The 25,421-nt window shown below is 36.5% G+C and overlaps 2 protein-coding genes across 3 annotated transcripts in view; both read right to left on the reverse strand.

Moving 5' to 3' along the window:
* septin7a (septin 7a) overlaps nucleotides 1-25,421 on the reverse strand; it is a 214,106-nt gene that overhangs the window by 169,184 nt on the left and 19,501 nt on the right. The gene's annotated exons all lie outside the window — the stretch shown is intronic.
* ctdp1 (CTD (carboxy-terminal domain, RNA polymerase II, polypeptide A) phosphatase, subunit 1) overlaps nucleotides 23,218-25,421 on the reverse strand; it is a 99,124-nt gene continuing 96,920 nt past the window's right edge. Inside the window, exon 13 of one of the 2 annotated variants that reach the window (XM_082186124.1) lies at nucleotides 23,218-25,167. In XM_082186124.1, the coding sequence (XP_082042250.1) occupies nucleotides 25,017-25,167 (151 nt within the window). In that variant the 3' untranslated portion in view covers nucleotides 23,218-25,016. The remainder of the gene's footprint in view (nucleotides 25,168-25,421) is intronic. The other variant, XM_082186125.1, reaches the window with a different exon arrangement.

A 25,421-nucleotide genomic window follows, 5' to 3' on the forward strand; every position in this document is an offset into this window, starting at 1 on the left:
GGGTGCACATTCTTGTCAAAACCTGAAGATTTATCAAGGGCAGGATTACACACTTGATTGAAATCACCTCCAATTATTAAATAATAGTCTTTAAAATCTAATAGTGTTTTTGTCAAAAGTGTTAAGAAGTTAGGATTATGATCATTTGGAGCATAAATGCATGTTATACAAAATGTATTATTATTATTAATGACAACACATACATAGCCATTCGACCCACATTATCAGATCCAATATATTCCTACTAAATAAAATTAGTACTCCTTTTGTTTTATTGTTAGCAGAGGAATATGCAACAGATCTGTAGTGTCTGTTTTAAAAGTGATGCACATCCTTCTGTCTTATTCTGTCTTAAAGTGTGTTTCTTGTAGTAATGCTATGGTTACCTTATTCTGTGTAAGATAATGTAAACATTTAGCCCATTTTACTTTCGAGTTCAGACTTCGGACATTCCATGATATCAATACTAAATCCTGCACCACTCTACCGGTTCTTGTAGTGGAGAAAAATTTATAAACGGATACATTTGCGCTTTAACATGACACTGCATGTAATGAGACCAAGAAACCTTTCAAATTCAAGAAACAAAAGATCAACTCTGACAAACACATAAACTCCCAACCAGGAAAACTTTGAACATTAAAACAAAAATTGTTAACCGTTATCAACTAAGGCTGCATAACTTGCCTATCTGTCTTTGGTTAAACTCACACAAAAAAACTCGCTACATCAGACTGCTTGTTAATGAACAATCCATAAATGTTTCAAGTGTTGATTCTCGATGTTTCACCAAAGTTTATGACAGATTTTTACAGTGCATGACCACTCTCCATATTAGCAAGTGCGTCAAAGTTGTTACTGCATTCCTGGTCTTCACTATCAGCATTCCGCTTCCTTACCCGTCGAAGTTTATAGTTTGAATCGATCTGCCATGTTTTTTTGTTTGTTTGTGTTTGTTTTTTGCATCTTTTATCCACACTAGTTCACTTTCTGTTAATTTATTTAAGTGTAGACAAAGCTTCCATGCAGGATCTGGGTGCTTGTTGTGTGAAAAATCGATCGATAAACGGATGTGGCAAAGGAAGTGCATTTAAACTTGCGCGTGCACGCGAAGGGTAGTGCGATTTGTCCGGGGAGTCGGATTTCGGTACAACACCGGCAAGAAAGATTTCGGCGTCCGACGGCGAGTGAAACTCATGAACCTCTCCACCATCCTCTCTAACCTTTAAGACGGCAGGATAAACCAAGAAAGGATGATAGCCTTTTGCGTAAAGCTGTTTCTTGATTGTGTCAAAGGCCTTCCGTCGAGAAGTTGTCTCGGGGCTATGATCCGCGAAAAAGTACAGATTCGACATGGCATGGGATCAACAAGCAAAGCATGTACAAGCATGTACCTCAACAAGCAAAAGATCAGCGTGTGCGGACGTCCACCGGAGCGGGATCCATAAATCCGATGTGCCCTCTGAATTTCAACTTTGCGACCTGTTAGTGCAGGAAACCATTTGCTGAGGTTTCTTGGAGAAACCCAATTGGGTCAGAACCTTCAGCACCTTCCGGTAGATTTACGTCTAGTTAAGACGTCTGGCTCTGTCCTCTTGGCTTATAATTCTATAAGTATTATAACCACAATCAACAACCTGATCAACTCTATGCGAAGCAGATGTGTTGCACTGCGTGAGGCACACCAGATACTGACTGGTGTTTTTTTAAAGAGACTGTCCACATGCGAATCTGGACGAAGCAGATTATGTCCTATTCTAGCTCCAATTAGAGCTCCCATTAACTCTAAAAGTGGGAAAGTAAGCTTCTTCAAAGGAGCAACTCTTGCCTTTGATGCTACAAAACTGGTTACGGTTTCTCCACTTTAATTTTCTCTCAATTTTGTACCACTTTTTTGTGCACTTCCTGCCCATCTTGCTCTCAGTTCTGGTAATTTGTCACCCATCTGCACAATTTCTTTCCGCCAAATATGATTGAGGCCCTATGTGCAAGATAAGTGATATATAAATGATACTGACGACTGTTTTTTGCTTGTCAGATTGGATTAACAGTTTAGTATGGATGGCATTATAACTGCACAAATCCCTGGAGTCAAAGTAGAGAATCTCCCAGAATCAAACATCTTCAAAATGAAAATTAAACCACCTTCTGAAAAATATATCAGTAGGCTCTGGCTTTGCTTACTGATGTCAGATACTTTCACAAGTAACAAGTAACACTCTCAAAACAAGACTTGACTCTGGTTTTAATACTGCACCACTAAAATGTAATTTTGGTGTCATATGCAACAATACTTTACCCAAAGCTATTTTAACAATGTAGGGATAAAATGAACAAAAAATTCTGTAATTTACTCATCATGTTGATGAGTTCCAAAATTGTATGATTTTCTGTCTTCCGTTGAGCATGAAAGAAAATCTCTTCCCACAATGACTGAGATTCTCTTTTTGATTTAAAAGGGGACATTGATTTTAACTGTTAGACTCCAAGTATGTAAAAAAGTGGTCCATTCGGTTGGTGTACAGTTTCGTGTGAGGAACAGACTGAAAATGTAAGCTGCTGTTTAAGAACAACCTCTATGGCATAAATTCAAAATGTTCTGCCTCATATGTTTGGAAAATATTTCTCATTGTGTTTCCTTTCCCCTCCAAAAAACTCAACAGTTGCTTGAAATCAAACACAAAGTCATCACTCTCTGGTCTCCATACTAAACCCAATACTATTAGTATATTTCCACTGCTATCCGATACTAGGTTTTTCTCCATTGCGCTTCCTGCTCATCTTGCTCTCAGTTCTGGTAAATTTGTCACCCATTCGCACAATTTCATTCCTGCATCAAATAGGATGTCTCTGCCAGCTGTTGAGATAGTGTATGCCTCATCCACTTCACGAGAACTCACTATGAAATCATCCACATAGAGCGATTCGCACATCTCTGCTTTGGGCTGTTGTGACTCCTTCTGTTGAATGTGATGCCTAATAGTTGCAGCTAACAGGAATGGACTTGAGGAAACTCCGAAAACCACTCTACAAGTTCACATAATGCACAGTTAATTTTTCTTATCATCAGTTGGACAAAAGACTGCCATACGTGTCACATGGAACACCAGAGATGTTTCATACTTCATACGATTCGAAAGGAACAAAAAAATGTACTTAAAAAAATAGTTTTAGTCAATGACATCCACGTTTGTTTCTTCGCGGAAGGCGAAGCAACTTGTTGTAGTGGGTAACTTGCAGGGGTGTGGTTTGTAGTATTGGGGGCGCAGACAAACCCTTCTCAAAAGTTGTGTGGTTGGAACTACACCTCTCAACCTATGGTTAGAAGTAGATTATTGCTACTATGGCATTAACAGACGTCGTTATTACTACTCCACCTGCGTGACGTCATTAACTATATTGTCGGACCAACGTGATTCGAATGTCGGATGTGTAAAAAAGTTGCTACGGTTCTGGGAAACAGTCGTGCCTGTGGAATTTTAGGATGAAGTGGTTATTAATTTAAAAGTTTTAGAAAGTTATTAAACTGGTCAAACTTTGAACCATCTTGTTAGGGGCACTGTGATGTCCATGGTGAAAAAAGATGAAAACATGGTAGAAATACAGTAGGACACTGTAAGGTTCTGGCTGCCTGACTAAATTGAGCACAGCGAATAATTGACAGACAAGTGACAGACACTGATAGAGCTGCACACATAAGGCCTTTATGGTTGAGTGGCTAGAAGAAAGACACTTTATAGAAGGACATGTCTTTGAGTTAGTTACATTTGGGGCTTGCTGAAAGCCATGTGACAAAAACCTGAAAGCCTTTTGGAAGGTTTAATGATGCTAAAAGTGAGCTATATTGGATGGAAAGCATGAACATACACCCTGTCAACACCTTCCCCAATCTCGCCACACTTTTGACTTGCAGCAGAACACAATTTTTCAACAATAAGCTGTGATGAGAATGAGAGCTTATTGTGGCCTAAAAAGCTGCCCAATTAGAGACCGATAGACAACATGCAAAGCAAACACAGCGTTGTTATCTGAAATAAATGGCCTTATTTTGACAAGATGTCTGATTATTTCACAACATTATAAATAAATCGGATGGCACATTTCAGTGTCAGTTGTGTTATGAATTTATCATAATGAGTAAAATTTTGAGGAAGTGCACCTCAGAATAAAAAAAATGAACGATTAAAAGTGCATATGACCCCTTTAATGTATTTGATACAAGTACATACTTAAAATATATTAAAAACTAAAGTGAATCTTCTTAATGTCTGTTGACATGTACTAATGAAAAAATGTGTAATAGTTTCTTATGTTAGCTGGAAGCAAATTTATCTGCAGTGGAAAAGACAAATAAATACAAAACTCTGGGTAATATAATATGATATCAATATTAAACATTATAAGGCTTTCAAATAATCTGTAATCAACAGCATCCATTTTAATAAGTTTATAAACCCATTGCCTCCGGTCTGTATGATGAATTTCAGTCCAATTTACAAACCTTATGCCCCAAGAGTAATACATAACAAATATGATATAAATATGATTGAGGCCCTATGTGCAAGATAAGTGATATCATTTTAAATGATACTGATGACTGGTTTTTGCTTGTCAGATTGGATTAACAGTTTAGTATGGATGGCAATATAACTGCAGAAATCCCTGGAGTCAAAGCAGAGAATCTCCCAGAATCAAACATCTTTAAAATGAAAATTAAACCACTTTCTGAAAAATATATCAGTAGGCTCTGGCTTTGCTTACTGATGATGTCAGATACTTTTGCAAGTAACAAGTAACACTCTCAAAACAAGACTTGACTCTGGTTTTAATACTGCACCACTAAAATGTAATTTTGGTGTCATATGCAACAATACTTTACCCAAAGCTATTTTAACAATGTAGGGATAAAATGAACAAAAAATTCTGTCATTTACTCGTCATCATGTAGTTCATGGAGTCCTCCAAAGAGAACGTCACCAGAGCAGCATTTTTGGTGGTGCAGCGTAAAAGTCTCTACAGTGATCCATCCATCGGTCTATCAGTCTGTCTGTCCGTCTATCCATCCGTGGCCAAGAGGCTCAAACTGAGCAAAACTATTCAATTTGGCGATTTTTATTAAATGGCAAAAAAGTACGATGAAATTATTACAGATTGTAATGTAAATAAGTGAGATTTTATTTAGTATAACAGATTACTTACATAAAATGTATATAAATATCAGTTGTCACTCTATATCTTCCAAAAAATATGTCTTATAAGATATTTAAATGCTTAGTTTTATGATCAAAGCTCTGTAGTGTTTGTTGTGGGAGCAAAACCTAAATGCAATGAAATATGATTGAGAATGATTGAGATATGTACAAATAAATGTTCCTAAAAAGCCTGATGTATCTTATTTAATACACACATTAAAATATTACTTTTCTAAAATAATAATAATAATAAAAAGATGATTAGATAATCAAGTAAACCTAAGTTGCTTCATTCCAGTAAGTTTTTATCTTGAGATGTCAACAATATTAAAGTTAATCTTAGGTTTAAATCAGTACAAATCAGTAAATATTTTACAGGAAAAAGTCAGTCAGACAACAGGAGGCATGTGGAGAAGATTGTGTTCAAACATGCTGATAATTTATAGGCTTTAGAAATGTGTGCATCAAATATGATACAGTAGTCTTTATAGGGTTAATGTAATTGTGCAACCCTGTATACCTTCTGCCTCTTATGAATTCATTGAAGAGCTAGAAACCTTGAGCAGATAGTGAATGCAGTGCTAGCACACTCCTGGTTGAAATTCACATCCTGTGAAGTTCCATTTCAAGAGCCATTTCAAATCCAGATCATAACCAGACCTCAAACAATCATGCAAGAACACATCCAAACAAGTATTCAATCCTATCCCAATTGTCTACTTAGATGAGAGGATAAGAAAATGAATTAGCTTAAGTATAACATTTCTGGTTGATGATGATGATGTTTCAGCAGGTGGTTGTTTTGCTCATATTATGATGTAGTGGATGTACAGTACAGCCAAAGAAGCAAGACATATGCTATTAAAATAGATGACAATCATTATGGTGTATTGCTCCATTTTAAAAGGTAATTTCCTAAACAGTTTCTGAAACGGAGAGCGCTCGTCCATCAGCACACATGTCTGTATGAGGACATTCACCGGGCGGATATTGTGCAGGTTCAGCAGCCCTGCAATAAAGCCATCGGTTCAGGCAGAGGTGGCTTGTGTGTAATTTGGTTTGGCAAAGGACCGTGATGCAGAGATGAGAGATAAACACATGCCATCTGCCAGAGCTCAATCACTATCAGTGCTGAGGTGAGTGGGCAGAGCAAATGCTCTCTGTTCACCGTGACATCTCATCGGAATACATGAAAACACTCTTTTATTGACTATCTTTTTGGTTAACTAGATTCCCTCGTTCTAAAGAGACACCCACCGACATATGTTTCAAGTCAATGTGCTTTAGCACAGGGGTTTTCAATCTTTTAGATGCAATAGACCTGATGTGAGGGCATCCCATCCTAGAAGCAGTTTTATATTCATGTACAAAGACCAAATTTATACTGTGAAATTTAATATAATATATAATAAATGTAATATCTCTAATATATGATCACTGCATACAGTATTGTGCAAAAGTATTAGGCATTAGTATTTTCACAAGAAAAATATCTTATATTATCTTATATCTTTTGCTGTAGTGTTTACATTTCCAAACATTCCTTTTGTAATAGGATGTAATAATCCATTGAGATTTTTTTGTATGCACAAGGAGTCTGACAACAGCTGGTATGCTCCACAAGGAGATCTGATCTCACCATCAGCGAGTCCGTCTGTGAATACATAAAAAAAAAAAAACTGAACCAGACTAAATCCAGAAGAACTGAGGCAACGTCTCCAAGATGGTTGAAGAAACATTCCTGCAAAGCTACTTGAAAAACTATGCGCAAGTGTACCCGTACAGTAGCTGTTTTAAACGCAAAGGGTGGTCACACCAAATATTGAATTAATTTAGTTAATAAAAGTTAATTGATAAATTAAATATATTTATGACATTATATTTGAAAGAATACTCACTTTACAGCATTTTTGCTGCCTAAAACTTTTCACAGTGTTGCAGCTGTGCAGGAAGGTTTCTTCAAGCATGCTGGAGACGTTGCCTCAGTTCTTTTGGATTTAGTCTTTCCTGGTTTTTCATGTAAACACAGACGGACTCGTTGATGGTGAGATCAGATCTCCTTGTGGAGCATACCAGCTGTTGTCAGACTCCTTGTGCATACAAAAAAAATCTCTCTGGATTATTATAATTAATGGCAAAAGGAATGTTTGGAAATGTAAACACTACAGCTAATTTACACACTTAGTTTTATTTATTTATTTGGTGAAAATACTAATGTGCCTAAGACTTTTGCACAGTACTGTATTGTAGCTGTACTGTTATTTATTTAGTTGTATTATTTAATTTTTATATTTATTTTATTCAATGTTTTATTTATTTAGTTTAATCTTTTTTATTATTTAATTAGTAGTAGACATTATATGAAGAGTTCAGATGCAAAAGCCTCAAGTGCCATCTGAAATTTTCTTCTACAATGATCATTGTTATCAAGCTCGTATATTTAATTTCAATGATTTCACTTAAATGGCAACGCAAATGTGACCCAGGATCACAAAACCAGTCTTATGTGGCATGGGTATCAGTGATGCGCGGGTCAATGTATAAACAACCCGGACCCGACCGACGTTTTCAACTAACCCGCCCGCAACTCGGACCGCAAAAAAAAAGAAAGAAAATATTGTACCCGACCCGCTTCCTGACCCGCATTTTTTAAAAGTAGGCTAGTAAATGCATAGCAAGAAATACACATGACAAAGCCAGCACTTTGGTCATTATCTTTCATTATTTCGGCAACTTTGCTCTTTCTGTTTGTGTATTTGCGGAGCTTCCACTCCCCAGTCTTCACCTTTTCTCTTGCCGCCTCCATCTCTACCTGCAGACTGAGCTCGTGCGTCATCTTCGCGCCAGTTATTCAGCCAATAAAGTGTAGGCCTATGTATTTCATAGAAAATTGCATGTGAGCGGAGTGGAGCGGGAGCAAGCGGGCGGATCTTGGACAGAACGCAGAGCGGCATTTTTAAAAGGATGGAGCGTCGCCCTATTTCCCGCTCCAATTTCGCTCCGCGCACACCAAGATTCTGAAGCATGCTCAGTCAAGCCTGACTCAGTCTACTGTTGATGACTGCAAGATGGATTCTATTTTCAGTCAAAACTCGGCTCAATAATGGAGTTCAAAAAGTAGGCTACTTCAAAAAGGAAAATAAGAAGTCATACAGGTGTAAAACTAACTATTATGTGGTAGAAGAAAACGACATCGTTTCAGTCAGTAGGCCTAAAGATTAATTTTGGAATCTAAAAAGACACATCTCTCGAAAACATGCAGTGTGATATGTGAACACGCTGGGAAGAAAGCAAAAGGTTAGCAAATTGAATACGGTAACTTAAAGTGTAGCCTAAATTAAATACAGCGTAAAATGCAAACAATTGATACAAGCCCATTTAAATTTTAATCCTGCGCGCTGCGCACAAGTTCAGTTATAAGAATGTTGTCCTAATAGTTAATTTAGCCTAGGCCTACTTTTAAAACGTTTATGTATATTTATTTTATATTTTTGTTTATATAAATTTTATTTATATTATTAGGCCCATTTATTCGTTTTATTTTACAGCAGTTTGTGTGTACAATGGATATAAGCCCATTTAAATTTTAATCGTGCGCGTTGCACAAAAGTTAACTTATCAAATTTCTGGCCTAATAGTAAATTTACTTTTAAAATTTTTATGTAGGCTATATTTTTGTTTATATAATTGTTATTCATATTATTAGGCCCATTTATTCGTTTAATTTTACAGGACTTTGTGTAGGCTATATTCCTTCTAACATTAGCCTAATTTGTCATTTGAAATAAAACATTTCTATTCGAAAAATGTTGTTGTTGCTCGTTAGTTCTTTAGGAGGTAAGGCTGTGGTCTAAGCTACAGTGATATAGGCTACATGTAGATTTTTTTTCCCCTTTTTGGAGCGAGCGGGGGGCGATTTGAGTGGAGCGCGGATCAAAATGCGTTGAGCGCTGATCGAGCGATAATGAGCGGAGCGGCCTGATGAGCGGGGGAGCGGAGGGGTGGACAGTTCCGTGAGCGATGAGCGAAGATTCTCACCGCTCCACTCCGCTTATGCTCTCTATACTACTATATAAATTACAAAGGTTTAATTGGCATCTTTATTTCAAACGACCCGACCGACCGCGACCCGAATATCATTAAAAATATTTTTGGATGACTCGTAACCGCGGGTAACCGCGGGTGACCGCAGGCACCCGCTCATTTCGGATCAACCCGTGCATCACTGATGGGTATATTTGTGGCAATAGCCAACAATACACTGTATGGGTCAAAATTATCGATTTTTCTTTTATGCCAAAAATCATTAGGATATTAAGTAAAGATCATGATCCATGAAGATATTTTGTAAATTTCCTACCATAAATATATCAAAAATGTATTTTAGTGAATGGATGCAGCACAATCGCCAACAGAAATGGACAACTTTAAAGACGATTTTCTCAATGTTTAGATTTTTTTGCACCCTCAGATTCCTGATTTTCAATAGTTGTATCTTGGCCAAATATTGTCCTATCCTAACAAACCATACATAAATGGAAAGCTTATTTATTCAGCTTTCATGTGATGCATAAATCTCAATAAAAAAAAAAATTACCCATAAGACTGGTTTTGTGGTCCAGGGCTGCGTTTCCCAAAAGCATCGTAAGCCTAAGTTGATCGTAAAAACGATCGTACGACTGATCTTAATATTATGGTCTGTTTCCCAAAGGCATCGTAGCTTAAGTAGCACTTGAAAATCTTCGTAGATCTACGAGTGCTCTGGAGTAACCGTACATCCCCAAGTGCATCGTAAGAAGACAGATTTATGAGGACACCTGCAGGACAACCGGCAGATTACACCTTTAACTTTATTCAAATGCAATGTGATTATAATATAAGGTTTTGATTGTACTTTATTGTACTCTTTATTACTCTTTTTTGTTGTTGGTTAAATTAATGTATAAATTAAATAATTAAAAAGGTCAGAAAACAAAACAAAAAAAATATAAATAATTTAATCTAATAATTTTAATCAAAATTAAATGAATGAACAAAAAATAAATAAAAGAGATCCTTTAAATCTGTTAAAAATTACATCTTTGTTTCGCTCTATCTCCTCTAAAAGGACATTCATTTCATCTTTTTTGAAAGGTATCTTTTCTTCTTCTTTTTTTTCAGCCATTTTGTCAGTGCCTCCGCCTGTAGGTGCTTTATATAGACTTGTCTTGATTGCTTATCCACAACAGATGACAATTATTAGGTTAAACGTTCAGAATACGATTCCATATAAGGTTATATTTCAGCACTTCGCGAATGGACAGCGACTCTTAAGTAGCACGTAGAGCGCGTTCTCGCGCGTTCATGTTAAGTGCATTTTTGGGAAACGCTCGTGGAATTGCTGCGAGCGTTCGTAACCTTGCACGTAGAAAGCGCTCTTAAGAGCTAAGATACATCGTTATCGGGAAACCCGGCCCAGGGTCACAAATTACCTATTAATTGTCATTTAAGTGAAATTAATGAACCTAAATATTCAAGTTTTATAAAAATGATCATTCTAGAAGAAAATTTCAGATGGCACTTAGAGGCTTTTGCATCTGAACTCTTCATATATACACACACATACATACATTCACATACATACATATATACACACACACACTAATTTTTCTATAGACTTTTCCACGGACCCCAATATCAGGTTAATATATTATTAATATATCATTATATTTTACCTTTGAATGTACTGATAACCACCATAATAATTATTAAAGCTCAAGCAGGGTTGCATGGCTCAGTAGATATGAAAGATAAGGGGGAGCTTATTTAAAGATTTATCAAATAAAAAATAAAAAAATAATTCTAAAGTAAACTGGCATATCAATGTATTGAAGCTAGTACCGGGGTAATAGATTAATATTTCCGCACCTTCCTCTAAAAGTCACACCACTGTATACTTTATTTACATGAAGTAATACTGTGTCACAGAGGGACTTCTGGGAATGTCTCTTTATTGTTTATCACCAGAAATTATATGGTAATTCATTTTTACTTCCAAAAACCATAAATTTGACATTATTATACAACAAAACTACCTATAATGCAATGGTAAAACATTTAAAAATGTTCACCATTTTACATTAAAGTAACTTTTAACTTTCTTTCTTTTTAAACCAATTAACAGGTTTTTACTGTAGTATTTTTAAAGTCTTTTCCTGAAAAAATAAACTTTTGTTTACAGTGTAGGTGGTTCAAAAAGGAACCCCCTCAAGTCTTTATGATATTTTGGTCGTAAGTCTGATCAGCACATTTCTCTTCAATATTTGAGGAATAATTTATGGCTATAGCATAAATGGTGCAGGATGAGTACCACACCAAAGATTAATACTCAGAAGGGGTCTGTTCAAATCCATAAAATCACAACTTGCTAATTAACATTTTTAGTAGTGAATAAAGACATTTAGTCTCTTTATAATCTCATTTTATTTTAAATGGATGTCTCGAAACCTGTTACTTTTTTATTTGCATATACAGCTATCTTTTGAGGACATTTTCCCACCATTTTATCCTTAAAAGATGAAAGAACATACATTTTTGCAGCAGCAGATGGTTTATGTAAACTATGTTAGCAAATATTTTGTTATCACATACTGTATGCTTCCTTTATTGTATAACAGTAAAGTATGGTGATCACTCAAAAGATCACCCACTTAATTCGTTTTTTACAATTCTGGACAAAATATATGCAGAATATATGCTAAATATACACTCACCTAAAGGATTATTAGGAACACCTGTTCAATTTCTCATTAATGCAATTATCTAATCAACCAATCACATGGCAGTTGCTTCAATGCATTTAGGGGTGTGGTCCTGGTCAAGACAATCTCCTGAACTCCAAACTGAATGTCAGAATGGGAAAGAAAGGTGATTCTTTCGCGTGGCAAAATGCCACGCGCAATTTTGAGCGTGGCATGGTTGTTGGTGCCAGACGGGCCGGTCTGAGTATTTCACAATCTGCTCAGTTACTGGGATTTTCACGCACAACCATTTCTAGGGTTTACAAAGAATGGTGTGAAAAGGGAAAAACATCCAGTATGCGGCAGTCCTGTGGGCGAGAATGCCTTGTTGATGCTAGAGGTCAGAGGAGAATGGGCCGACTGATTCAAGCTGATAGAAGAGCAACTTTGACTGAAATAACCACTCGTTACAACCGAGGTATGCAGCAAAGCATTTGTGAAGCCACAACACGCACAACCTTGAGGCGGATGGGCTACAACAGCAGAAGACCCCACCAGGTACCACTCATCTCCACTACAAATAGGAAAAAGAGGCTACAATTTGCACGAGCTTACCAAAATTGGACAGTTGAAGACTGGAAAAATGTTGCCTGGTCTGATGAGTCTCGATTTCTGTTGAGACATTCAGATGGTAGAGTCAGAATTTGGCGTAAACAGAATGAGAACATGGATCTATCATGCCTTGTTACCACTGTGCAGGCTGGTGGTGGTGGTGGTGGTGTAATGGTGTGGGGGATGTTTTCTTGGCACACTTTAGGCCCCTTAGTGCCAATTGGGCATCGTTTAAATGCCACGGCCTACCTGAGCATTGTTTCTGACCATGTCCATCCCTTTATGACCACCATGTACCCATCCTCTGATGGCTACTTCCAGCAGGATAATGCACCATGTCACAAAGCTCGAATCATTTCAAATTGGTTTCTTGAACATGACAATGAGTTCACTGTACTAAAATGGCCCCACAGTCACCAGATCTCAACCCAATAGAGCATCTTTGGGATGTGGTGGAACGGGAGCTTCGTGCCCTGGATGTGCATCCCACAAATCTCCATCAACTGCAAGATGCTATCCTTCTGAAGGCGAAAGGGGGTCAAACACAGTATTAGTATGGTGTTCCTAATAATCCTTTAGGTGAGTGTATGTTGTAAACAGCACGTCTTTAATGTACAAAATGCATAATTTCAATGGGCAGAAAAGGGGAAAGACCTGAAATACATGCTTTTTGTGTAATTTAAGCAGTGGATTGATAACAGTGCTTCTGATTCATTAGTCCATTGTCCTTTTTTTCCCAGGAAATTACAGCCGTGGGCCATTTTCACTATCTTTATGAGTGATGGTGGGGTAATTGACTTTCACCATTATTTCTACTCTCGGTTGTGAGCGATCTACTGCACAATCTATTCAATGTTTCTGCAACTTTATGATCTCCCACAGCATATCTAAAAGCTCTGCTCATAAACCCTCTTACACAGGCACCATTAAATATCATGTGCAAACATTCGTCGCATATGTTTGAATAATAACATGCAGAGGTTATCAATAACATAACACTACAAACACAATATGACTTTCCAATGTCCTGAATGGGACGCTAGCCCACCACTTCGTGATACATTTTTCTTCCAGTTGCATCTGATAAACAGAGAGAGTTGGTCTGTGGATGCTGGATGAGAAACCAAATTAACTTATATTCATTTAGTCATATTTAAACCAGATTCAAACAAACAGAAAAACCTACAAACACACAAAGCATATGATTTCTTACTTCATTAAATCATTTCTAAAGCTAGGGTTTTTAAACGATAGACCGCGCACACCTAAGGCGGTCATTGTAAATTAAATGATCACAGATAATAGTTTTAATATACTCTGCCAGACTGAAAGCTGGCTAAAATCAAATGATTATTTTGGTCTTAATAAGTCTACTCCAACAGGCTACTGTTATTAAGCATGAGCCCCGTCTGATTGGTCGTGGCAGCGTTTTTGCAACAATATAGAGAAATTCTTAATATTTCTCAGAAAACAAGACACAGGTTTTATTCATTTGAAGTGCTTGTGCTAAATATGACACTCTCAGATATAAGAGAAAAAAATCCCTACTATCTCTTGCTTTGGCTACCATGACCTCCAGGGCCCTTTGTTGATTTCCTAAAAGAGATTGCAGATATTCTCTCAGACCTATTGGTCAACGTCGATAAAGCATTGATTGTTGGAGATTTTAACATTCATGTAAATAATACAAATGATGGGTTAGGGGCTGCGTTTACAGATTTACCAAACTCCTTTGGGGTCAAGCAAAATGTCACTAGACCCACTCATCGTGCGTAATCTACTAGGTAGAACAATTATCCCATCCACTATAGATAGATTCAAAAATAACCTGCCTGATCTGCCTCAGCTGCTCTGTGTACCCAAGCACACAAATGAACTAGAGGAAATGACTAGCAGTATGGGGACAATTTTCTCTAGTACATTAGAAACTGTTGCACCGATCAGATTAAAAAAGGTCAGAGAGAAAAGTTAAGTACTGCACCATGGTACAACAGTATTACTCATGCTATCAAGAGAGAAACTCGTAATCCAGAGTGCAAATGGAGACAAACTCATTTTGAGGTCTTTAGAATTGCGTGGAAAGACAGAACTTCCCATTATAAAAAGGCTCTAAAAGTAGCCAGGGCCGAGCATCTCCAAAAACTCCAAGGATTTTTTTAATCACCTGAATTACATATTCAATCACAGTTTAGTAGTAATGACTTTATGAATTTCTTCACTGATAAAATCGAAAGTATCAGAAATATAATTGTAAATGTACAACCTCCGACAGCATCTTATGATTCAGATTCAATTGTCGCCCCTCAAGAACAATTGCAGTGCTTTACAACTATAGGACAGGAAGAGCTAAATAAATGTATCATTGCTTCTAAACCAACAACATGTTTATTAGATCCAATACCCACTAAACTACTGAAAGAGTTGTTACCTGTTGCAGAAGAGCCTCTTCTCAATATTATTAACTTATCTTTATCTCATGTCCCAAGACCGTTCAAGCGGGTAGTTATTAAGCCTCTCATTAATAAACCACAATTAGATCCAAATGAATTAGCAAATTACAGACCCATTTCAAATCTTCCATTTATGTCTAAAATGCTAGACAAAGTTGTGTCAGCTCAATTGTGCTCCTCCTTGCAAAAAAAATTATATCTATGAAAAATGTCAGTCTGGACTCAGGCCCCATCATAGCAAAGAAACGACGCTCGTTAAAATGACTAATGCCTTAGTAAGCCCCGGCACCCATCATGTGCTCTTTTTATCGTGGTACCATTGAGAGTGTCCTGACATGCTGCTTCACTGTGTGGTTTGGTAATTCCACTACTCACAACCAGAAAATGCTGCAGCGTATAGTGAATGCAGCCGGAAAAATCATAGGTGCTACATTGCTTCCCCTCAATGACATTTATAACTCCCAATTAACCAAAAAAGCACTCAGCATAGTGGGTGATCCCACCCACCCCTCACACGGCTTTTTTAGAGTTTTACCATCTGGGAGGAGGTTTCGGAGCCTGCAGGCCCGAACCACAAGACTGACAAAAAGTTTTATCCACCAGGCCGTCAGGAAATTGAACTCTCTTCCTCCTGCCTTTTTAGCACTTCCCTCTTTGCACTGAACTTTGACTCTTTGTCATAATAGCAAATGGATATGCACACATGTATATACACACGCATACATACAAGCATGCATACACACACACATGCACATACACACACATACATACAAACATGTGCACACACATAGATACATACATACATACGAACACAATGTACTAGACACTTTAAAAAATTGCTGCTATTATACTTATAATTTATTGAAACGATCATGTGCCGAATGTTTGTATTGTGATTTTATATATAATTTTTAATAATTGTCTAGTGTTGTGTTGGGGATTTTAACACCATGGGTCTGAGGGAAACAGAATTTCAATCCTCTTATGTTCTGTACATAGAGTAAGAATTGACAAATAAATTGAACTTGAACTTACTTTTATCAATATTAGTTTTACTTCATCTTAGTGCTGTGTTCGACACTATATATCATAAAATACTCTTAGACTAAAAAATTACGCTGGTATTCAGGGACAGGCATTAAGGTGGTTTAGTTTCGTACCTATCAGAGTGTAACCAATTTGTCTTTTTAAACGGGGAAAAATCTAAGATAACATCAGTAAATTATGGAGTGCCACAAAGATCTGTGTTAGGCCCTCAGCTATTTTCAATATATATGCTGCCACTTGGTAATATTATAAGAAAACATGGAATTCGTTTCCACTGATATGCCGATGATACCCAGTTATATATTTCTTCACGACCAGATTAAATCTCTAAATTATCTAAATTGACAGAGATTATGTAAGTTGTTAAAAATATAAAATACTGGGTGACCTGTAATTTTCTTCCATTAAATTCAGATAAGACAGGTATTGCTTATTGGACCAAATACCTGTACACAGAATCTCTTAGAATTCAATTTGCATGTAGAAGGATGGAATGTGACTTCATTCTCTACAGTTAAAGACCTATAGGTGTCATTAGACCGCAACTTGTCTTTCGAAAATCATATTTCATGTGTTACAAAAATCGCCTTCTTCCACCTCAGAAACATCGCTAAGCAATGGAACATGCTATCTGTTTCTGATGCTGAAAAGTTAGTTCATGCTTTCATGACCTCTACACTAGATAACTGTAATGCATTACTATCTGGTTGTCCTGCATCCTCAATAAACAAGCTGCAATTGGTACAAAATGCAGCTGCTAGAGTTCTTACTATACGAAAATATGATCATATAACACCAATTTTATCATCTGTACACTGGTTACCTATTAAGTTCTGTATCAGTTATAAAGTATTGCTACTGAAAGGCCCTAAAAGGTTTAGCCCCTGTGTATTTAACTTAACTTCTATCGCCCAACAATCCATCACGCTCTTTAAGATCACAAAACTCAGGGCTTCTGGTAGTACCTATATCTAAGTCCACTAAAGGAGGGAGAGCATTTACACATTTGGAATAGCCTTCCTGATAATGTTCAGGGCTCAGACACACTCTCCCAGTTTAAACCTAGATTAAAGACGCATCTCATTAGCCATGCATGCACATAGTGCATCTCATAACCTTGTACTCCAGTTATATCAGATCACATGCAAACGGTTATCTTTGCTTAATGTTATGAACAGCAGCTATGCTAATTATTTTCAATTTGCTATTCTGTTTTATCTCGGGATGCCCAATACCTGTGAAGAGGCAGCTCCAACTCCTGCGAGGACTACAGATGATGCAAACTCTGAATCAACATGCACCGTTTTTCTATACATCCTAATAATTTGTAACACAACATGTATTCTTTAATTCAATGAGCTCATTGTTTTTGCCTTAAATTAATACATTTAATATTGTTAGCTAACTGCATGGTTTGTATATGTACATTTTGAAATACATAACGTGGACAGTTACCTCTGATAACAGATCACTCTAAATTGTAATGTAGACACAAGGATTTTCTGTAAAGCTGCTTTGAAACGATATGTGTTGTGAAAAGCACTAAACAAATACATTTGAATTGAATTGAACATAAAAAGTCTCCACACCCCAGTAAAAACAGCAGTTTTTTTGTGAAGTAAAAAATTTAAACAAAGATAAACCATATCAGAACTTTCGCAAATAACTTTTAATTACAAAATTACAGCCTATGCAAAGCCAATGGAAACCAGTGACACATTTTAAAGAAAAAAAGACAAAAACTTGAATATATAGCAAATAGCGGGTTGCCAACTTCCCACTTCCCAACTTAGTTGCCTAAAACACATACCACTTTTTGGATCCAACATATTATTTATTTATTTATAGAAACTTTCCCTATTAAAGAAAATCAAAAATTAAAAAATCAAAAATTAAAATCCTGTCATAATTTATTCACTGTCATGTCGTTCCAAACCTATAAGACACAATTCATCTTTGGAACACAAATGAAGATATTTTATTGAAATCTGAGAGATTTCTGTCCCTCCATTGACAGTCCATGCAACTACCACTTGGACTCTTCAAAAAGTTAATAAACAGATTGTAAAACTAATTGTGGTTAAAACGCTAAAAGTGGTTTAGTCCAAATTTTTTGAAGAGACTTTATATGATAAAAATACTTAATTTAGGCTTTTAATCACATATAAACATTCTTCAACACATTTATGGCAAACAGAAGCTCAAGCATGTTCGCATGACGTGCAAGAACCAATAATTCACACTATTACTGTTTTATTGTATTTTTGATCAAATCTGCATCCTTGGTAAGCATAACAAACTTCTTTCAAAAACATTAAAACATCTTAATACCAACCCAGTTTATTGGTAGTTTACATAGTTCTAAAGTTATTTTGGTGAAATGATTAGCTTGAAAAAATACATTATAGCAAAATTCAGCAATAGAAAATCAGACAGCAAAACATCTGCCCAGTCCTAATCATTTCTGTTCCCATCAGGGAATTGCTACAATGCCAATTTACATGCCAGAAGAGTCGGCCCTCACCTGCCAATCAACAACACAAAAAAACACTTTATTGGCTTTTCTAGATTCTTATATTTCCCCAGTGCAAACTGGCAAGCTTACATGGCAGAAAATCAGTGATGAGAAGAAACAATTCACAGAGCTCCATTCATACAGCTGTCAGTCAAAACATAAAGCAGCTGTTTCTGCTGGACTGTGCTGACCTTTCTCACAGCAAACCCCGGAGATCAGACCATGAGAGAGAGCAAGAAAACAGCAAAAGAATGGGTTCATGCAGACTCACATCTCTGAGAGCCAAACAAAGATCCATGACAAAGCATATTCATTTTTATAGCATAGTTTTAAAGCATATAAATATGAATTTATTATGCTAAATTGGTGAAAGTACAGATTCACCAGCTAAATGAAGCTGATGAAATATTTCAAATATTATTTGGATACTTAAGCTATACTCTTAAAATATCTAAATGTCATGGCATTGGATCAAATATAGCACTGATAATAATAAGAAATGTTTTTGAGCACCAAATCAGCATATTAAAATGATTTCTGAAGTATCACGTGACACTGAAGATTAATGGCTTCTGAAAATTCTGCTTTGCCATCACAGTAATAAATTATTATTTCAAACTATATTAAAATAAAGAAGTTATTTTAAATTGTACTAATATTTCACACTATTAGTGTCTTTTTTAATCAAATATCATGCATCCTTGGTAAGCATAATAGACTCAAAAACATTAAAACATCTTTTTTTTTTTGGTAGTTTACATACTTCTAAAGTTATTTTGGTTAAATGATTATAGCTTGAAAAAATACATTATCCTTCTCTATATATTACAGATTTTCCTCAATTTGACACATAACTGCTTTCAAAACAATTAATACAGTGATCTGAACACTTTATAATTGTCCTAAACAGATCATAAATTATATATTTACGATTAAAATATATATATATAAATATATGTTTTCAAGTATTTTTTTTAGGATTAATAGATTATCTCAATTACAACAATAAAAGGGTAAAAGAAAAACAACTAAGAAGAAGAAGAAGAATGAGAAGGGTGAAAAGGAAGAGGTGTAAAAGTGAGTGGTGGTAGAGAGGGAAGAAGAGGGGTATTACAGGTTTTCTCAATCACTTTGGCTCAATTCTCAAATTATAGATTTTTTCCCAATAGAATAAGTTCAGATCTCTGAACAGTTAGTTTCTTGTTCACATCAGATTTGAATTTCTTATTGATTTGGATCTGGATTACAAAAGCTCAGTGATACACAAGAGCATTCAGCTAGACAAAACTGACATTCTTGTATAATGTAAAAAAGCGTCAACTAAATGTAGAAAACATTATATATAACAAATATTTCCATGGTGAAAAAATATCTAAACATGTTGACCAGTGTGGCTCACACGATGATAAAAACACTTAATTTGGTGGCATTGGCCAATTTACAACTACATTTTGCAGACATGCAATAGAGTTCTGATGTTCAAGCAAACAGTTGTGACATTTGAATTTACAGTTTAGGGAATGTTAAGACTTTCAAAAAATGTGCCAAAGCGATTGAGAAAAACTAATGAGAGAGAGAGGAACAGTGAAGATGAGAGATGAGAGATGAGGGGACAGGAATAGAGGGTTTAGGATGAAGAGATGGAGAAAGAATAGTTTACATTTACATTTAGTCATTTAGCAGACGCTTTTGTCCAAAGCGACTTACAATTTAGGACTAAATTAAGCGAGTCATCGTGAAGAGGCAAAAACAACGCAAGAAGTGCTCAAAAGACAAAGTTCAGGCATTGTTCAGAGTAGCATAAGCCCGATAAGGGAGGATTAAAGGAAAAGGAAAGAATTCAGTTGTCTTTTGAATGTTGTCAGGGATTCTGCATTCCGGATGAGGGTGGGGAGAGCATTCCACCAGCATGGAACCGTGAATGAGAATGTCCTGGAAAGTGATTTTGTGGCTCTCTGTGATGGAACCACGAGCCGTCACTCATTGACCGATCGAAAGCTTCTGGTAGGGATATAGACTCATAGGAGTGAGTGAAAGTAGGAGGGAGCTGCCCCTGTGATAGATCTGTAAGCAAGCGTCAATGCCTTGAACTTGATGCGAGCAGCGAATGGTAGCCGGTGCAGAGAGATGAACAGAGGAGTGACGTGGGCCCTTTTTGGCTCGTTGAAGACAAGACGAGCTGCAGCATTCTGAATCATTTGTAGAGGTTTAGTTGCACATATTGTGCCTTTTCAGTTGCATTATGTCTTTTCCACCCTTTTATCTATACCGGGTCGTCCAATCCGGCTCCTGGACTTACTCTGAGTAGGCCTACATGTATATTTATGAAGCTGGCTTCAATCTTCACAATAACAGGAAAAGAGGAAGAAATGTGATTGGCCATCGTGCCACAGTCAATGTCCGTGGACAACATCACTATGTGGGCCGTAATTTCAACCAGTGATGTTGTGGCAAACAATGTTGTTTTGGGGCCATGTAACACTGAAAGGCTCCCAAATGTTTCCCCTCAATAAAATCCTCTTTCACCAGGGTGATCAGGACCAAATGGAGCAACATTTTGTAGTTTTTGGTACAGATACAATGTCCAAATCCACCATTCATCACTGGCGCAAGAGTGGTTTGAGCATGACCCACATTTCAGGATGGTGTTCTTTAATCTCCTTTCCTGAATCCAAATGAGTTCTTCTCCTCTTGGAGTTTGAAAGTAAATGATCGCAACCCTTACAAACAAAGTAAGTCTTCTTCAAGCAGTCGAGGAGGCCGGTGGAGAAGTTGAGGATGTCGATATCGATGTCATGGATGGATCCAGCATTCACAGGTTTTTGGGCAAAATCTCAATATTATACTAAACTCCTCATTAAAGAACTTCACGATAAACATGTACTTTCATTCATGTATTTGTGTATCTACAGTCGAATTTGTTATCAAATCAACAGAGAACACAAAGTTTTGACATTAGTATTTATTTCTAATAAATGCACTAGAATAAAATGCAGTGCTTCATTATGCAGGGAATTGAACTGTTTTGCTAACATAAGAGTGTGGTTAGTTTGCAGTGTTAATTGTTTTGAGAGCAATTACATTCATTTGTAGAAATGTGTCAAATCGACTGAGAAAAACTGTAAAGGCAGCACTTCAATTGGAAGAATGTTTGAAGAGAAAAAAGTTGAGATTTCACATTGAGCTTTTAATTATATTCAAACTGGGACAAAATACAGCTAATATTAATCACATTAATGACAATTTAAAGATTAGTAGTATTACGCAGATTATTCAAAGAGGATGAGCTGACTGAAAAGCCCACTGAGGTATCTAATCCTTAATCTCAGGATTAATTCAGTGCCGTGTTATGAGATTTTCACACAATCTCAAGACATGCAGCAGTGTAGCTGTGGGATCTGTAATGATTCAAACATGAAGACAAGTCAATGAATCTTAAGTGCAAACCTCAGTCACTAGAGTGTTTTCAGAAACTCATCCACTCAACTGCAGTATAAATCAACATCGGTATTCCAGATGTAGTAGTTGAGAGTAAAGCTGAGTTCACCGCACTGAAATACTATTAAGTGTGTTTTATTGAGCGCTTTCAAGCGGGTGGATTAAACAAGATCATAGAGACAGGAGGTGTCCAGACTGATTTCCCCTTATACATCACAGTGGCCAGTTGAATCACTACTTTCAGCTAATTTTACTTTAGGGAAATCCAGAAGAAACTATTTGTATTCAGCATTAGTTTTTATTATTGATTTTCATTTAGTCCTAGTGAATAGCTGTTTTTTAAACGGACAAAAATCAATTCAAAAAGTACAAAACCCCCCCCCAAAAAACCCCACATCCAGTTAGTTTTTTCTATTTGTTTACTTTAAAACCCCCTTCTTATTCCATGTAATACATTGTAAAAAAAAATTATCTATATTCAACTTCCATTTGGACTTTTTTCCACAAAGTATTATGCTGTAAAATACGATTTAATTTAATTTAATATGAGTAACTTAAAATATTAAATAGGAAAAACTTGCAATGTCATTTACTGAGACCTGTTATTCAGACTTAGTAAAAAAAATAAAAAATAAAGTGATATAACAATAAAGATAACTGTATTAGCCTCTACACCAGCAAACAATATAATTCTGTTTATTCGAAGCGCGTGCTGCAGTTTAAAGCAGGAAGGATTCTGATTGGCTGTCAATGTTTTTATCGTTGATCAGACGAAAAAAAAAAATCGTTCTGAAAGTGAGTGCAGTAGCTGTTATCGTTATAGTTGTGGTGTGGACTCTACTATTCTTTTTATTTAGATTTTTTTTTTTTTTTTTTTATGGATTACATTACTATATAGTTATTGTCCTTAATTGTATAAAACATTTACATAAGTTAAACAAACTAAGAAAGTACAACAACTGTTTTATGTAATTTAAAATGCAAGATTATTGACCTTAGATCCACAAGTTAAAACTTTATTATTTCTACGTTTTTATGTTTGCATAGACCTATTAGTAGATAAAAATAAGTTAAAATAAGTTGAGACTAATCAAAGTCCCGAAGCTTGGTTTCTCAAGGTTTTTTTTTTTTTTACAATGTAACCGAGTTCATCAGTGCTACTGCATGATTTGTGTACTGTAATTGTTGCTATAACACAAAACACTGCATTCAACAATACACAGAAAAAAAACTGAAAACACTGGTTTATAAAACAAATCTTTATTAAATGAAAAGCATTTTCTTTGTCAAGTACGAAATAGAATGTACAAATACTTTACATTGTTGAAAACAATCATTGTTGAAAACATCAACACGATGAAAATGAAAGAAAATATCAGTCAAAAACAACACAGGTTCCATAACTGCACAAACCTCTGAGAAACATTTGAAACTGAGTTAGATCTGGACGTCTAGTCGTTCAAGCAGCTCAGCGGAAGAAAACCACCTAGAACCAGTATAGTATGGACTCAAAAAACTGGACTTAAACAAGTAGTTTTAACGCCTACAGACCCAGATCTGATCAGTGTGTACAGTGATGGTTCAGGGTGGCACGAGAGCCAACCAAACACCCGGTTTAACGCTGCCACAGTGTTCACTAACAGCACCTGAAACCAAATGAAGACGATGATATCTGTACACTGTGACATCATCGCAGAGTAAAAAGTGGCATTTCAATGTCATCTTAGGACCAGGAAAGGTCACGAGTATCAATTTGGAGGTAGTTACAGGAAGAGTTCACACAAACATTTACTCTCGCTCATGCCGTTCCAAAGTGTTATTTCCTTTATTTTGGGAAACATGAATGAAGATGCAGAATGTCCGAGCAGCTCAAGTGTAACAAAAAAACATCTGTAACAACATTGGATCGTGAATTGTGATGTCAAGCTCCAAAAAAGAACAAATGCATATGATATTTTAGTGTGAGTAACAAACCAATAATATTCCCCTCCACAAAGCTCTGAAATAGACTACAAAAGCCATATGGACAATAAAAATGGTGCATTGATATAACTGATGTCTTGTGACCAAACGCCATGACTTCAAACCTGCATCAAAAGCCTTAAATATTAAGTAAACAAGGATTTTCCTGCATTTTCTTCATCTAAAGTGATCATATTCCTTCAGGAGACCTGAAATATGGATGCTAGTTTTTGGACTATGACATTATACTTTAAGGCATTTTGATATCTCATTCTGTGTTTCTTGAAAAAAATAAAAAAAAATAACAGGCTTGTAATGACATGAGGGTGAGTAAATGATGACAAATTATACCTATTTTTTGTGAACTATTTCTTTAATATGTAAACAATTGTAACAAGCCAATCACAAAAGGTAAATGGAAATTTTCTGTTGCAAATGTATTACCGATGAACTCATTTTACAATTCCTATTCTCACACTTTCAAGCAGTTGTGAGTTTTTTGGTAATGGTGGCTGTGGGCGTGTCTAAAGGTGCTGGTATTCTGGGATTGGTGCAGCACAGTGTCAGTCACACACAGAGGCGTCAACGGCACTGGACGACGCACAGAACAAAAAGGAAACAGACAACACAGGACACATTTGGACGTCTGAGTTTGACTGCTGGTGAGGAACACAAACCCCTCCAAATGTCTTCTGAGGGGTCCATGAGCAGAGGTCTCAGCTGCAGGCCCGCTTCAGACTCTTTGGCATTCATCACCAATTAGTTGAAATATTTCTTTTCATTTACATTTATATAAAAATTTGTTTTCAATCGGGAACAAAATAAGTAAAACATCAGACACAGAAGCTCTACTTCCCACACCGCTACGTACTGTAAATTCACAATAAAACGACTTTGTGTTGAGCCCGTCCTACTAAAACTCTATCTGTACATGTCTATCTATTTAGTAAACCCCTTTGTTTTATTCACACGCACACACACACACTTACTTGCGCTGTATAACAGCGACACGAACACACGTTTTGTCTCAGGTACCTTATGAGAACAGAGTCAAGTTTATAACCATCGGCGTCCAATCAGCTCACATGAAATCATTTAGCTCCGCCTCCAGCGCGGCGGCCATCTCATCAGCCTCTGAGCTGCTGCCCTCCTCATTGGAGTCTTTACTGGAGCCGCCACAATCATCATCATCATTGTCATCTCTGGCCTCTTCCAGTTTTCTTTTGCGTCCCCTAAAGATAGAAAATAGAGAGGCGTAGGTGAGTGATGCTCACTAGTCAAAGAATTTTAGAGAGAAATGCTCATTGGTTCATAGTGTAGATCCTGAGTAGATTAATCATTTAAAATGTGATGGCCTATTGACCAGGCAAAGTATTCAGGTTTATTCAGAAATTAAGGGTACGTTTACACGACAACGATATGCTTAAAACGGACAAGTTTTTCCTTTGAGTTTTCCTGTGTACAGGCTAGGGCTGGGACGGTATGG

Source organism: Leuciscus leuciscus (assembly GCF_965113295.1).
Source record: "Leuciscus leuciscus genome assembly, chromosome: 12".
In the NCBI taxonomy this organism is placed as follows: domain Eukaryota; kingdom Metazoa; phylum Chordata; class Actinopteri; order Cypriniformes; family Leuciscidae; genus Leuciscus; species Leuciscus leuciscus.